General features: G+C 33.6%; 1 protein-coding gene across 3 annotated transcripts in view; it reads left to right on the top strand.

The window, feature by feature from the left end:
- Positions 1–16,125, top strand: part of LOC106134055 (carboxyl-terminal PDZ ligand of neuronal nitric oxide synthase protein) — a 135,679-nt gene that overhangs the window by 105,325 nt on the left and 14,229 nt on the right. For 2 of the 3 annotated variants that reach the window (XM_060953781.1, XM_060953780.1), the window contains exons 6-7: positions 10,251–10,401; positions 13,013–13,170. In XM_060953781.1, the coding sequence (XP_060809764.1) occupies positions 10,251–10,401; positions 13,013–13,170 (309 nt within the window). Of the gene's footprint in view, positions 1–2,543; positions 3,330–10,250; positions 10,402–13,012; positions 13,171–16,125 lie in introns of those variants that run through there. The other variant, XM_060953779.1, reaches the window with a different exon arrangement.

Genomic DNA, 16,125 nt, shown 5'->3' with positions numbered 1-16,125 from the left:
TTCTATGCTCGTGTTTAAAGGTGTAACCCAAGCTCCTCTCGAAAGAGATGAAATGAGAATATAACCGGGGCTAACGCCACGATGGTAATATTATAAAAAAATACCCACACATGAAATAAAATATTTTTTAATCTTGTTATTTTTTAATACGAGTAGGTACATTGGATGCTCAAATTCTGGCACAGCGGGGTTTCTCCACTTGGATCACGTTTTTTGATGACGCTACCGTTTATATTTACTATTCGTATGACAATAAATAAGGGAGATCAAAGCTTCCTATTAATCTTATGTAATCACTCATGCGAAATGTTGTGACGATATTACCCCGTTTTGTATTAATTGAATACAAAACTTGTGATCTGACGGATTTACGCACTGTTGAAATTTAAAAACTCCAGTTTTGAGAGAAATTTCAAATAAATATATAGGAATACTATCTACTTATTCGCCGCGAACTTACGAGTATATATCGCAATTTTATACCATATAAAATTTTATTACCATATAAAATACCATTAAATCACAAAAAAGAAAATATAGGATTAGAAATTCAAAACAAATAAAACATGTCAAAATTTTATTTATTCGCTAGAAAAAATATATTTTAGGAAATTATCACACTATTCTGCTGAAAAATTTGTTTTTATTTATTAATTAAAACTGTCTTTTTTACGTGATGATAAAAAAGAAATTTTAGCTAAAAACAAGTGAACCTTCGTAATTCTTAGTAGAAAAAAAAAGAAAGTAAGCATACGATAGCCATTAGGAAAATGTTTTAATCGAGTAGGTATAGAGATGATATCTAATAGCAATCGGCATCGGTTGTCGGTCTGTTTACCGGAATGCTCTAAATCTGTCAGCGGCCGGCTCTGCCGCCGAACAATTCGATCTCGCGCTGTGAAAGCGGATGGACTTCGTTTTAATGGAAAAGAGTTTCATTTTAATTATGCTTTTAGAAAAAAATACAGGCGTTATTTTTTTATATTATAATCATAGCTAACGGACAACAAACTGCAGGGTCTACAGAATTTAAATTTGGCTTGTAGAAGTGGGTCCTTTAACGGTCTAAGGGTGCACTATGAAAGGATTTCTTGAAATTCCCACGGGAACGGAATGAAAGGATTTTTCGTTTTACGTGGGCTTCGAGCTACGGGCGTACTGTATAAATTTAAATGAAAGGTTTATCTATCGATGACCGCTACTCGTAAAGAATCGATCTATTTCATTAATTAACACACGCTAGTTTTCGAATAAGAATTATTTTGAATAAAATAAATTTGCTGGATTGGTTTCTTCAATTTTGTTAACGTTAGGTATAGTTATATTATAGTTAGGTATAGTCGTCGTAGTGTGTGTTTACACATTTGTGCCTTTAATTTCTAACCTGATTGCGCGTCCTAGTCATTGACAATGATATCAATAGGAACTCTATGCCAACTCCTTTTTATAGACCATATAAATCTTCCATTCCACAAGCTACTCGACTTTTATAATCAATTACAGTCGCCGATCACTCGCTCAAAAGCCATAAATATTCAAGGAGTACCCGAGTTGTTTGCTTAAAGCCATCGTTTGCGGTACATTTTTTATTAAGACTATTGATTGTGATTAATACCATTGAATTCAAACAATTTACTGTTTGAATTATGAAGTCGCTCTTCTTATTTATGGCGTCGTGAATTACATTTAATTTCCGAGATTCGAGAGTTTCGTTGGTATTGTTTTATCTCTGTGGAAAATATCAAGAAACACGTATAAGGTGGTCGACTCGTAAGATTTATTTTCAATATCACCTTATTGAGTAATTTTTTCATAAAATTATGATTAATTAAATGCAGTATTTTGCCTACGGCTTTACTCTACTGAAAATACAGTATTTTTCGGGATGAAAGGGTACCTTATGTCCTTTCTATCACTCCCGGTGGCTTTGTTCAATATTTTATATTTAAAACTTTTGAATTTTCGGAGGAGGTTAGTGTCAGGCCAGCAGCCGTGTGTGAAATAGACTTGCTAAAATAATCAATAATATGATGCCTCAATAGTCCTAGAATTTAAAGCAAGTCAACTTAAGTACTTGATATCATAATTTTAAATGCAATTGCTTTCTTCATTCAGGGGAAAAGTTAATTTTTTTGCAATTCTTTAGTCAACGTATGAAAATTTGAGGTAATTTCCGCAAGAGTTAAAAATATTACACACGATAATTGGCTTGTAGATTGGACCGTGGATTTTCAATAACAAATTTCTGATTCTGATTTTCAATTCATCAAATAAATAAAGTCGTAATCTGCGTCGCATTCCGACTTTCATTTTACTTTACGATTTTACCTTTCAGATTATGGTCGACCATAAAACCTTTCGTCTCCGTTTCGGCTTTATGATTTTGTTTTTCTGATGCCTACCTTCTCTTACACCTTTTGTGATTGTCTGTCTAAAAGAGAATATTCTGTTTACATGCGAATGTTTATTTGTGGTAGCTGAAGCGACGACGCTCGTCGCACGCGCCTGCCATGCCGTCGCCACTTCAGTTGTTTCGTGGCGAGTATTGCGCCTGCGCGTGTGCGTGGCCCAATTTTGTGCAAATGGTGAACGTAAATTTAAATATAAAAGTACTCTAAGTACGAAAACCAATTTGGATCCCGAAAATGTCAAAACTTAGAGAAAATAGTATTAAACAAAGGAAGAACGATCACTTGTTGAAAAATTTACCAACTGAAGTGTTACTGAAAGCCCGCAGCACCTTCGTTTCTCTCAGCGGTGCACTTAAACCAAAACATGAACACCAACAACGAGCTAAGCTTACGAAACAGGAATCTAAGGATAAGATAACACACGAAAGATTAAAAAGCAGTCGATCAGAACCAGAATTCAATGAATTTAGAAAAAACAAACACAGAAGTCGCATCGATAATCCATCTCGAGATTACTTCGTGGGAACAAAACCACGACCTCTTTCCGTTGGGGCCACAAAACAATACGAAATAGAAACTGAAGATTTTCATAGCGGTAGTTTTCCGAAAGATATATCGCCATTGCGTCAAAGGCAGTTTGAATCATCAGAAGATTTATGTACAGTACAGTCGCGGCTAGTGATACCTGTGAATGATAGACTTGGTAGTCAAGAGATCCAAGTGCATGACACTACCGACAGACCTCGAAAAAAACTGTCGTTTCGTGAACCAGAGATAGATAGCGGTAGTACTGCTACCCTTGGTCGATCTCATAAATTAATGGGCGTGAATAGTTTGACAAGAAGACCAAACAGAGTATCTTTACGTGCTGATGTGCATAATGCAGGTGTAGAAGGTGGGATGGATTACGATTTAGAGGTAGAGTATATTTTAAGTTGACAAAGAAATTTTCGGCAGAGCCCATATCAATGTTTAATAACAGTTAATTATTAACCGATGAAAATAGCACCATATCTTCATTATTAAATTACTACTACTCTTTCTCGGAGTAAATAAAAATTTATATGGAAAGTATGGTTTTTTTTGTACCAAATCTTATAAAAAGTGTGTTCGTTATCTAATTAGGCAAATAATTGTTTAAAACAAACGCAAGCAAGCATTTCAATTTCAAAAAAAAAATATTTGTTGATTCATATAACTGTTATTGATTCTCACGAAGACCTACAGAGCATTAAATGGGACGTTATTATCAAGTGTTCCGAAACAATAAAACGTTAATGACTTGTTGGAGCGGCTGAAAATTATGCTGCTATGAGCACATTCTACTAAAATTTGTATATACACTTACATATGACTTGCTTTTATCATTTCAAGGTAAACAACCTGTCAATAGTGTCGTAAAAACTCGCTATTAGTCAGTAAACTGCAGCATTTATAGATATATTTCAGTGACATATGAAAATCTTTATCATGAGACGAGTGATGAAATTTATATAAATTCTCCACTAAACACTATCGATCGATCTATTATCCTAGCATTTGCTCTTTAGATATACCAACGCTTAAGCATGAAACAAGAATGAGCGACAATTTAAATACTTATTGCGTGTCTGTTTCCTATAAAACAGTAAAGTGTTTTATATTTCTAAGATTTGCTTTACTGTCACTATTTAAATCTTAATTCTATCATGTGGCCGTCTATGTAGTCTATTTATGACTGTTGGCTCTGTCTACCCCGCAGGGGATATAGACGTGATTATATGTTATGTTATGCTTTGCTCGACTCCTAATGAAAATAAAGTTTTGAACACACAACCGAAGATAACTACGACAAATATATTAGAATAGAATATTTCTTAGCCGAGACTCATAATTTAACCGCCAATTCGTTTCATATTTATTTTGATTGGAATGGCCGCAGAGTTGCGGAAGTCGGGCCTTTTTATAAACCATCAGAAGCGACATATCTGCGTATTATTTCGCGTGACTTTGCGTCAAAGGCGATACTTCCGTCGTCGGCATCATTTATTATTTAGAAAACTTTAGTAAACCTGGCCGTTTGTGTGTGATATTTTGGAACCGTCGTAGACGTGTGAAATACGAAATTGGCTAGTGTTACCGAGCGTAGAATCAAATGGAAATTGAGCTAGGAACGAGCTTACGATGTGGGTGTGACATTTGCGAAATGATATTACACATTAAGCTGCTCATGCTAAGTTAAATTTGCAAGGGCTAGCGCTATATTCAGTTATATTATGTGCCATAATTTTCTATAAGATAACATAATAAATTTATAGTATCGATCGACACTCATTTTTAATACAGATATTGAACTAGCCAAGAAATTCTGAAGTTTCTGAAGTCTGTTTTTTTTTAATATTCTAATTAGATACTCCACAAAAATGTTTGACTATAATATAGTAATCTAAGCAACTCGGTTGAAATAAAGTCGATATTGTTAATATTTTATGCGTTTGGTTACCGTGCTAGATCAACACACAAGTGCTAATGGTGTGTCATCACACATGTGTGGTTCATTAACCACACATAGTAAGTGGGCTCGTACCAGTTTTTCGGAGCAAAGTTTAAGAATAAACATATATAAATAAAATCACTTACTTTTTCTGTATCCACATTTATCTGTCTTCATGCAAACTCGTCGATTTAGTGTTCTCTTGACCTGACCTTTCGCCAGGTCGTCCCTGATTTGATTAAGGTACGTCTAGAACTCCTCTCAACATTCTATCTCCTAGTATTTTAACTTACTCAACCTGTTTTATTTATCCTCTCATTTATAATTGATTGTTCCTTTTTCTATTCCTCTTACAATACCTATCTTCAAGAATCAACACATTTGCAAAACACAAAAGGAATCTTAGCACATATGATGATAAATGTTTCTTACTTATACATATAAATATTTCACGTCTTAATTCGAGGTATGCAGACTCAGTAGGCTTAATCGAATTAGACCAGAATACATAAATATAAGGCAGAAAAACATTATATGCTTAATGGTATGTAAGTCTAATGTAGCTCCTCTTAGGAACTGAGTTTCTGTTGAAATATTAAATTCACTGTGAGTACCTTATTTCAAATAGGTCGCTCCGTGAACAATGTACAAGACTACAACGTATGCGAAATTTTACATAAAATTTTTCTCTTTCAACTTTTGCAAACATCTTATAATTTTTCAGATTATTATTACCAAAAATTAGAATAAAACTAAATCAACCCGCGAAACTATCTGAGTATCTATGAGTTTTGTTTCAATATCTTTTTTAGACGCGATTTGTAAACTAAGTATTATTTTGTTTGACAGGATAAATAATTCTCAATTGGTGTATAGGGATCCGGTCAAGAACTAATAATAAGAAGTTGTTGACGATAAGATGGAGGTTTATGGAGCTATCTTTAAGTTTAAGAATTCGTATAAAATCTAAAGAGAACAAACGTGAAAATTAAATAATACAGCAGTTTATAATTTCAATTACTAATACACAGGCCTCTGTGGCCTTGTATTTAATTTCATTGATATGGATGTAAAACCATTTGAACTTAAATTCTAATAATTACCAAAGTAATAGTTTTAAAATTATAAATAATTAAGGCGCATTTTTTATTCTCATGATGATTGATTCATAATATTCGCCCTGGAAAGGCTGTAAAGGATTACATATAAAACCTTTCTACGGTTCAAAAATAAAGTTTTCTCAGAGACGTGTGCCGTCCGTACTGTACTTCTAATGAGTAAATAAAAATGCTTTTACAGGTCTTCATGGGGAACGCGTGCGCTTAACGACGTTTATACGACGAAGTCAACTGAGAGTTCTAAAATATACTAGCTTCTGCCCGCGATTTATGTACGCGTGATTTATAAGAGTCATGATGAAAAAAGAAAAGAATAGTATCTAAGTAATATCTTTAAATATTTAAAGTTATATTCATCAAAATCGGTTTTATAATTTCATTATAAATAATTGCATTCTGCAACAGTTGCACCCTCAGCATTTAATTTAAAACAGGAGTCTGGTCTATTAACGTATTATTTTACTAAAGTCGGATAAATGATAATTATATTTTGCAGCAGCTGCACCCCTAACCACGGTGAAATTGAGATTCAGAGTATCAGATTGATAGCCCCATCTCCTGAAGAACTTCCGAAAGTAGTTGTGGACGCCATAACTAAATGCTTTAGTTTCTTTCACCACGTTGTGACGATGGTCCAGAAATAGTTGCCTGACGTATGGATGAGGTAGCCAAAAATTATGATCGGCGGTAAAGGTCATTGTCTCAGTCTGATCAAATTTTATAGCAGCGGACGGTCAGCAAAATAAAATTCTTACATCGTATGAATTTTTGTTTCCAACTTTATTTAGCCTCTCCTACTTAAAACTGGAATCTAACTTATAGGAAATGGGAAGCAGAAAGAAATGCAAAAAATCTTATTTTTTTTTCTCTCACCTGTTTCTCGCATTGGTTTTATTGGAATGAGTAGTTAGTCTACTGAAGCACCTATATCTTAACAATTTCCACTGATCTTGCTGCTGTTCTAAATTATCTATGTATTTTTTAAATTTAGGTAGGTTAATATATTGGAAAATATATGGACATAGAATATAAAGGTTTCAACCAACTCTTTTTTATTCTATTTGATTATTTTTATTCATTTATTATTTAACTACCTACATTCAAGTATCTAGGCAAGAGTTCCAAGTCTTGTGCAATATTTGTAATTTAACTATTTGCCAAAATAATTCTAGGCAAGTAACGTATACAAGAAAACATCTTCAATCCTCATTTAAAATAATATAACACCCACATATTTTACAATATAAATGTAAGTTTAGATTTTACAACATCTGACGCGTTGGCAAAAATTATAAATTGCTATTGCGCGTGATGTCATATTTACAAACCTTATAATATACAAGCTTTTGCATCAGTATGGATGTTCACTAACTTTTACTCGCTACTGCGCTGCTCGCGTAAATGTGTGACTTAGCGGTTTATTACAATCTGTGATTGAAATCATGCGCATTTTTATTGTACAAAAGTAAGTCTCCTAATTATGCGTGATGCAAAACTAGTTTCTTTTTCATAATCTTATATTCAAACGATTCATACATAAAGTTGCGCCTATATGCCGAAAGGATTGACAGATAGGGTAGGCAAAAACCAGTCCGCTTGCTGCAATCTCTAATTAATTATTTCTTTACATAAATTTTGCAATAACCTAATTAATATGACCTGGGATCCGAATTAATATAACCAAAAATTCGCTATTGTCTTATTTATATTAAGTTTGTGCGAATTGTTAAGATACAGTTAATATATTACATAGTGGGTAACAAAGAAAGAGTTGAACATTGGTAGGCATTCAGAGAACATCCCGAGAGGACGGGGTTTCGGCCATCGATCACTGTCAAACTTATTCATTTTACCACCTCTGTTCGGCTATTATTCCACAAAACGCGCTTCGAACATTCATCTATTATATTGGTAGCCAGGAAATTGAATGATTAGGTTGAATGATTACCGTTTGTGACTGATTCGCTAACTTTGCAATGCGTACTGGAAAACAGAAGAAACTGTAGGTACCAGACACAATATAGATTACAATATGTACCTATTCCAAATCAAGTAATATTCGTATTCTAAAAAGACAAAAGATGGATTTTTATTACGAGATACGGATCCCTAAAAATAATGTTTAGGTTATTATTTTATCTCATGTTGTACTGTACTGATATTATTTTCCTCTGTTCTTTTAATTTATTTAATCCATCAATTTTTGCCCGAAATAAAACAGATTTATTAATGGTTTTAATTTTATAAAGACAAAAATTTTATGCATTTTTGATAATCTCGTGCACAGTTCTACTTTCGATAAAATGTTTTGGTTAATAGAAACTGAATTTTTTATGGTCTTATGAATATCCCAGTAGTTTTATGCTATCTGTCTATCACTTTCTTAATCTAAATGATATATAAGTGACTGTAATTTTTAACACTATTTTTCACCATCACCGTCAATGCAAAAACGCATGTACCTTCTCCAGAAGAATACTTTTATAGTAAACTTGTTATTAACAGCCTTCTTAATAAGAACCCTGCATTGTCGAGTCGACTCGCACTTGGCAGGGATTTCCCATATCAATCGTACCGATATGCTGTCAAATTAGCGTCACGAATCCAGAAGCGATGCACGACACCACTCGGCGTCAGAATGTACGGTTTTAGGAATATCTTGTCGATCTCTGGCCGTAGTCCAAGGTTGTCTCAATCTGGCCTCTGTTGTATTTTTTAACTCTCTATATGTCGTTTTTCTCTTAAGACATGTTGTTTGGCTTATTACTTACACCAGGATCTCCGTTTAGACAGACCCTAGTTAAAAGGGCGGAGGCATAATCTAATTGTAAAATATTTATTGATTGATGAAGGGTTTTAAAGCTTTCAACTCATAATTGCTCTAATGATAATGGTGTTTGGCTGTTAATATTGAAAACGATTATTATATACCCTATCTATTAACGATAGAGTCTCTCCCTTGTGGATATTAATTATTATCTTTTGGTCTTGGAGTGTAAAGAACATGCAGTTACATACGAGTCACATAATCTGACTTTCAAGAAGAACCTGGTCAGTTTGATCATGAAACGTAATGTTTATATTTCCTGACTTTATTCTCTCTCGCCGTTATGCTTCGGTTATAATTATTTAAGTTTATCTTTCGATAATTGATTATTTACATACATACTTTAACAAAAATTGAGATGAATTAATTAAAGTAAAATTTCGTATAAAAAAGGAATTAAGTTAAAATTATATGTCATAACGAAAATGGAACTCATTTGCTCAGCCATTCATTGTACTCGTACGTGAAAAGGGTGTAATTTCCTTTCAATTCGGCGAGTTTGAAACATACGCGTTCAACCCGAATAATCTCTTTCAATCCTCAGTATTTGCACGAGATTATCATTAATTAGGCACATGTCATCTCCCACACCGGGTTGTACTACCTTTTGTTAAATGTTGTGGTATAATTCTACTGCCCCGGGGAATTACGTAGAATACACCTACTTAAATTTATAAGAAGAAAAGAAGTTATTTATTTTGTTCATACATTTTATTTACAATGCATGTAGGACTGTCACACAATTCGGAATAAAAAACTGGTGGTTGTGACATTTCATATATAATCCCAATACTGTTTGAATTACTTGCTTTAGTAGCTAAAGAAGGCTAGTCTTCAATCAGAAAATGACACTGCGAAAAAATCAACCAGAGTCTACTAAATACGTATCGCACCACTAAACATACACTACATTATTACTATTGATATTAATTTATAAATGAAATTGTCTACCTTCCCGAATGGTCTATCCCGAATAACATAATACATTTTTCCATTACACGTTAACTTTTGTAATAAGTATTTAATTAAAATAAATATTGAATAAACACGATATTTTAACGTGAAACTTTATGTTTATTTAACGTTTTCAACAACGGAAATTATTTTAACAGAGGATGTTTGCCCGGAATACCAATAATTACCATTAACGTTTTGAAATATGTGCACTTATTTGAAATCTTTCATACTACGATAAATTTAAACAATCTAATTTTCGATGGAAAACTTTCTGATTATATTTTCTTTCTTATTTGTAGGTCGTGGTGATTGTTCCATATTTAATACTGTTCTGATATATGCACGAGTGATATAAGGCAAGAGATAACTTTTTGGTTCCTACGTCGTATTAAATTATTGCCACATACATGTCCGAATTCAAACAGTGACTATTTTATTCACGAAAATAATTTAAATTGTTTCAGAGTCAAGCCATGAGAATCGTTCGCACTGTTGGTCAGGCCTTCGAAGTGTGTCACAAGATGCAGACCAACACTCCAGACCAGCCCGTGGCTTCCACCTCCTCCGTCATCGAGGAAGCTAACCCTGGTGGCGAACAACCTGCCACTTCTAAAGGTCTTAAAATAAGCCTTCCAGTTCTGGAATCAACGCTGTACTATTTATTTATATTCGGAACTATATGTGTGAAGCTTTCTCCTTTAGCCTAAAGACAACGCGGGTTGAGTGAGGTTTTTGTATATCGACTGTATGACACTGACCCTGCATTTTTATATTACTCAATAGCTTAACTATTAATAACAGGATTATTATAGGCGTGATGGGTGAGAAAATAATGTACACATACCTATAATAAATTACAAATAAATTGCCTTTAGTGTGTAGAAAAAGGATTAAACTGTACTTATATGTATACAATACCAGCGAATAGTTAATTTTAATAAGAAATACGTTGTATCGTTGTCCGAATTCGACGAGTGCTTTCGCACACGATTGGGTTGAATCGATTGGTGTACCGACTATTCGTGGACAATTCAATTATCGCCCTGTCCGATTCCGGCTGCAATCCAGGGTCTACCACTGATTGCTAATCTTGCACCAATTCCTTGCGCCAGATGTTTATTTTAGCGAGCATTGTAAAGTTGGGTCCATATTGGGAAAAAGGCAATTTAATAGAATAATTTAGAAATTGTTCCATATTTATTGAAATTTTCACAAATATTATGAAAGTTTCATATTATAAATGACACTTTGCAACATTCAGTCAGTTATTTAATATAAGTCATTGCGATCTAAGAACAAGCTGTTAAATATATTGCTCCTTGCGAATTGTTAATTCTATTTCCGCTAAGCGATGGTATCACTTTGCCTGCGACATAATTTTCTCATATTACAGACGTCTTGAACGTTCCAAATAGCATATTTTTAATTTGGGGCATGCAAATGTAAATGTCACAGTATAATATTTGGCGTAAATCAAAAGGACGGCAGATGGACCGTTATATTTCAAGCAGACATGTTATTGGATGGATTACGTTATTCGGTTTTACTGTCGTTGACGTGAAGTTAACGACACGGCTCGGCCGGCAATGAAGTTGTACAGATTTCATTTTATTTCATAGGCATCAGTTTCGTCATCAAATAGGAAAATATTGCAGTGAATACTTTCTTTGCTGTTAATAACGATAAAAGTTTCATATATACCTGTCCTAAAATATTTTTAATTTAAAATAATAAGTAAGTTAAAGTAAATTAACAAAAATTTGTGACCCTAGGACACCTAGGGTCACAAATTTTTGTTAATTTACTTTGTTAGTTTTCGAACAGCGGTCTGTTATTTATACGATATAAGTACCTACATATGGGCAATATTCTGCAAACATGCTTTAACATGCGCCGAGGCTTTTCCAAAATTGCTACTTAACAGTCCTTCATTTAAACATCTTTTATCCAACCCTTCTATAGCGTACATTGTAAAATAATCACCAATATTATGAAAACACAGCTTCACCTTTTTTAAACATGAAAGCCCTAATATTATAGTCAAATTGACAACATTTCAAAAATTTAGTCTATTTTTGACATCATCTCAGTATTAGCTAACAATTCTCTTTTCCGTGGTACTCGTGGGCGGCTTATAATTAGCTTTTATGTATTGTTTTATGACATCCGACGCAACGCGAAGGTAACAGCTGTTTTAACGCACAACGTCATAATTTTACTGCCTATACCTTAATCTATACGTTTTCTTTGCCAATGTCAATCACTGTATACATCTGTCTATGAGGACTATAACTGTTTATGAATTTTATCGTATTTTGAAACTAATTGGCGATTAAAGTGAAACGCCTTGCAATCGTTCAAAAGTTTGTAGTTTTCATAAAACTCGAACTAGTTTCGCTTTCCATTTTAAATGAAACTTTGGACATAGAATTTTTTTTTTCCAAAGACATAGGTAGGTACTTATTTATTTTTTATTGTTTATTAAAAATCCAATCAAATTCCTCGATTTACTAGATATGTATAGATATACCATAAAATGATAATATCAATCGATATGTTTCATAATCTATTTTATTTTTATCATTTAAATGAGATAATTTATTTTAAAAACTCTAAATAAAACACATCAAAATATTTGCAATGATTGTCCTTCTATACTATTCCTTTCCATTAAATCGGCAAAACTCAGCTTTATTAGTAAATATAATCAAGAAGGGTTGATGTAATGTTTAGAGAACGGGCTCCTTTCGGGAAATTCGAGTCATTTTATAGCCCAATTCCGGGGGCGATTGCTAGAAATACATTTAGGGAAACAGACTGCGAAATCAATGCGGTGAAGGCCTAGTGTATACGTACAATACGTATTAAGCTCGTTGTATATAGGGCTATAGTTTGAAGCATCATATACAAAGAAAATTATACACACATGCATAAATATAATCACGGAGTGGACAGAAACAACAGTCTTTTGAAAAAATATTTTTCTAAAATATTGTATCACTGAAAACACTGCGGTCTAACCATACTAATATAAATTAAAGTCAATTCTATAAAACATGAATAACGAAATAAAGCTATTCTTTCATTTTATACGCCAAATGTTGTATTGTGTCAGTTATTAATCGTTAATAACAATCCTATCTATATCATACATATAATCTCTTGTCGCAACAATACAAAAAGTGCTTAACGCACTGAATACAACAATATTGAATTAAATCAACAGAAATGGCATCAGATTGCGGTGCGTCGGAGTCGGGGGCGGCTTCCACCTCGAAGGTGGCTGGTGAAGAAGGCGCCGTTGGAGGTGAACAGCACACCAGGCCGACACATTTGGAGCTGCTGCCACCACCACCTAGGAAAGATGGGAAGAGGTCGCCACAGGTTAGTGCCTAGCATTTGTACTGAAATATACTTGTTTTGTAATTATGTTTAGTTACCGCGTGATTTTCGTCCTAAGCAACCTGTCACTATTTGAATGTCATGCCATGTCAATGTTAAAGCCATTTCTTTTATTACTTTATTTTGCTTAAATACCTACCAGCTTTTATTTTAACCGCAGCTTTTCCCGCGCAAATTTAGCGTCACCACGTCAAAGAACACTAACTTTTCGCAAATTTACCTGGTTTGAATTAAAGGTACCATATGTAAATTGATAACGCATGAAGAGATAACAAAAAAACTTACATATGCATTACAAACAAACCCATAAACAAACTTATTATTTAAAATATAGTAAGGACAAGATTGGGATTTAGAAGAATTTCAACCAAAAACTAGTCTACACTAATATTATAAAGAGGAAAACTTTGTTTGTTTGGTTGTAATGAATAGGCTCAAAAACTTTTTCACCATTCGAAAGCTACATTATCCACGAGTAACATAGACTATATTTTATTTTGGAAAAAAATAGGGTTCCGTAATAATATATAAAAATAATTGGCAAAACAGCGTTTGCCGGGTCAGCTAGTACTTAATAAAATTCAGATTCATTCGTATACCTGCACATGCACATTCGCGCTAACCGCTATACGCAATCGTGTCAATGTACACTCAGAATGTAGTTCAAGTTCAGCGATTTCCCTAGCATATTGGGAATTGCCGACATGACAGGTAGCTAATGCGCACAACAGCCTGATAGTGCTTCACGTGCCTGTGGCGCGACATGACAGCGGTACCTCGAATTGGATTACTGGGATTCGGGGATAGGGCTATTAATCCAAACGTGTGAAAGATAGAAAACGTGTCTTACTACTAGTTTGAAAAGGTAGGCTTTTTACGATTCAATTATTTAAAATGGTTACTTCTTATTTAATATAGGTATTTAATCATTAGTGTACTCTCAATGTATCTTACTGATCTGGTAGTGTAGTACAAAGTATAGTCTTGGTCCCTAGTCGAACAGTTTTCGTATATAAATAAGAAAAATGCACAAATTAAGAAAAAAATGTACTTAGATTTTATTTCCCGCTGGTTACAGTTGAATATAAAAAAAAATATCATCAAGTTATGCTCCAGGCTTAATATTACATATACGCAAAATTTTATAAAGATTGTTTAAGAAGATAACGCATGAAGATGTAACAAACTTACTTTAGAATTTATTATATTAGTTGCGATAAGCTGAAGTCACGAACCTGAAGAGAAAAACCGTCACAAAACGTGAAAAATGAACGATACTTAACAGCCAAGTAGGTGCCTAGAGATATTTCACTAGAGTTGACATGTGCAATAGATATATTGCCGCAGAAACATGATGCAAATGCGAAGCGACGTGTGTTGCGGTCGGAACAGCGCCCTTGAACTTCTATCACCCGATGCATGAAATTTCCTTGTGTCGCTTTCCCAAAGCGCTTCACACACGTTCGCAGATATAAATTCATATTCCTAGCATTGTTGAACTGCAGAATGTGCACAATATAAAAGTAAACGTATGTTGCATAATTTTTTGTGATCGCCGTCTTAAAAAATATACTCTCCTACATGAGTATAGAACTAACATACAATACATGAAAATACTTACGCAGGGGTACGCAGAAACTCCACCTTTTACAGTGAAGAATTTAGTAGCTTTTTTATATTAGTTATGAGCACATTACAGATTTAAAAAGATTTCTAAAACATTTTTCTGCAAAAAAACATTCAATGTACAGAAGGTCTTTTCAATATATTTTCTGAGATGCAATTGGCCATCAAGACTGATATATGCATATTTACAGATTAGAGTTTTCTAAAAAGCATTTAAGTTTAACGAATAAATGTTGTATTCATTCCCATAACTAGGTCAAAAATTGAGTTATCTTGAGTGGGAAAAAGTTTCATTTGCTCGATCTCCCCTCAATTTCCGCGTTGATCCCGAACAAACTAAAGCCCAGTAGACCAATCAAACCGCCTGTATTGGCGAAGCAAACATCGGAAATTGTCCAGATTATAATTCCCTGTAACATTGTTTAACTTCGATATTTCAGCGTTTAATTAAATAGCTAAAACAAGATCTCTTGACATAGTTTTCAGTTTTTCATTTGCCTAAAATTTTATTCAAAAGATTAATCCTATACTAGCTTACGACTGAATTGTAGTCTAAATATTTACTTTTATGGAAGCTGTAGCTTAAGCCCGCTATTTCATCTGCGTCGTGTCCATATTAACATTCATACTCTCTTTTAGCATCTTCTCCCTCTTTTTTTGACCAGACGAGACGAGAGTTCATTTCGCATTTATAATATTAGTAGGGAACTAGGGATTAATGTAAGTTTTCTGTAATGTGTCATCCAGACCCGTTTATGAGTAAGTAATTACCGTTAATTTCTTATCTGTTGGAATTGGAAGCAATGCAAAAGTGAAGACTGTTTATCGTAAAGGCCATTGATATCAATTGTTGATTCGATGTTATATGCCGACGTTTATGACACTACTTTCCCTTTTATATTTTGTATGGAAAATGCGCCGTTTTATTATTTTTCAATACTCGTCTTTTCTTGTTTCATTGAAATTGAATAACCTAAGCTCATATATTATTTTATCTACAAAACACAAATTTAACTTCGTTTTATTTTCAATACTTTTGTAAGTTTAAAAGTATGTCTTTTTTGAAAGTTTAAACTGATTAAGGTACTTTTAATTTGGATAATTTGGAAAAAAGGGATATAAAGTTTAATCAAATTAGCTTTTGGAGATGTGTAGTATCGGTTTGGCATATGCAGTAAAAGTAATGGACGAGTTCATTACACTTGTATTCATCATTAAGTAAGTATAATGTTCACGCGGTTCAGTCAGTATCCTTCCTGAATAAACACTATGAGAAGGAAATAAAAACGAATTGGTACAACTAAGTCGAAT

This window comes from Amyelois transitella, chromosome Z (assembly GCF_032362555.1).
Source record: "Amyelois transitella isolate CPQ chromosome Z, ilAmyTran1.1, whole genome shotgun sequence".
NCBI lineage: Eukaryota > Metazoa > Arthropoda > Insecta > Lepidoptera > Pyralidae > Amyelois > Amyelois transitella.
The sequence above is the reverse complement of the archived record's forward strand: the minus strand, read 5'-3'. Positions and strand labels throughout refer to the sequence as shown.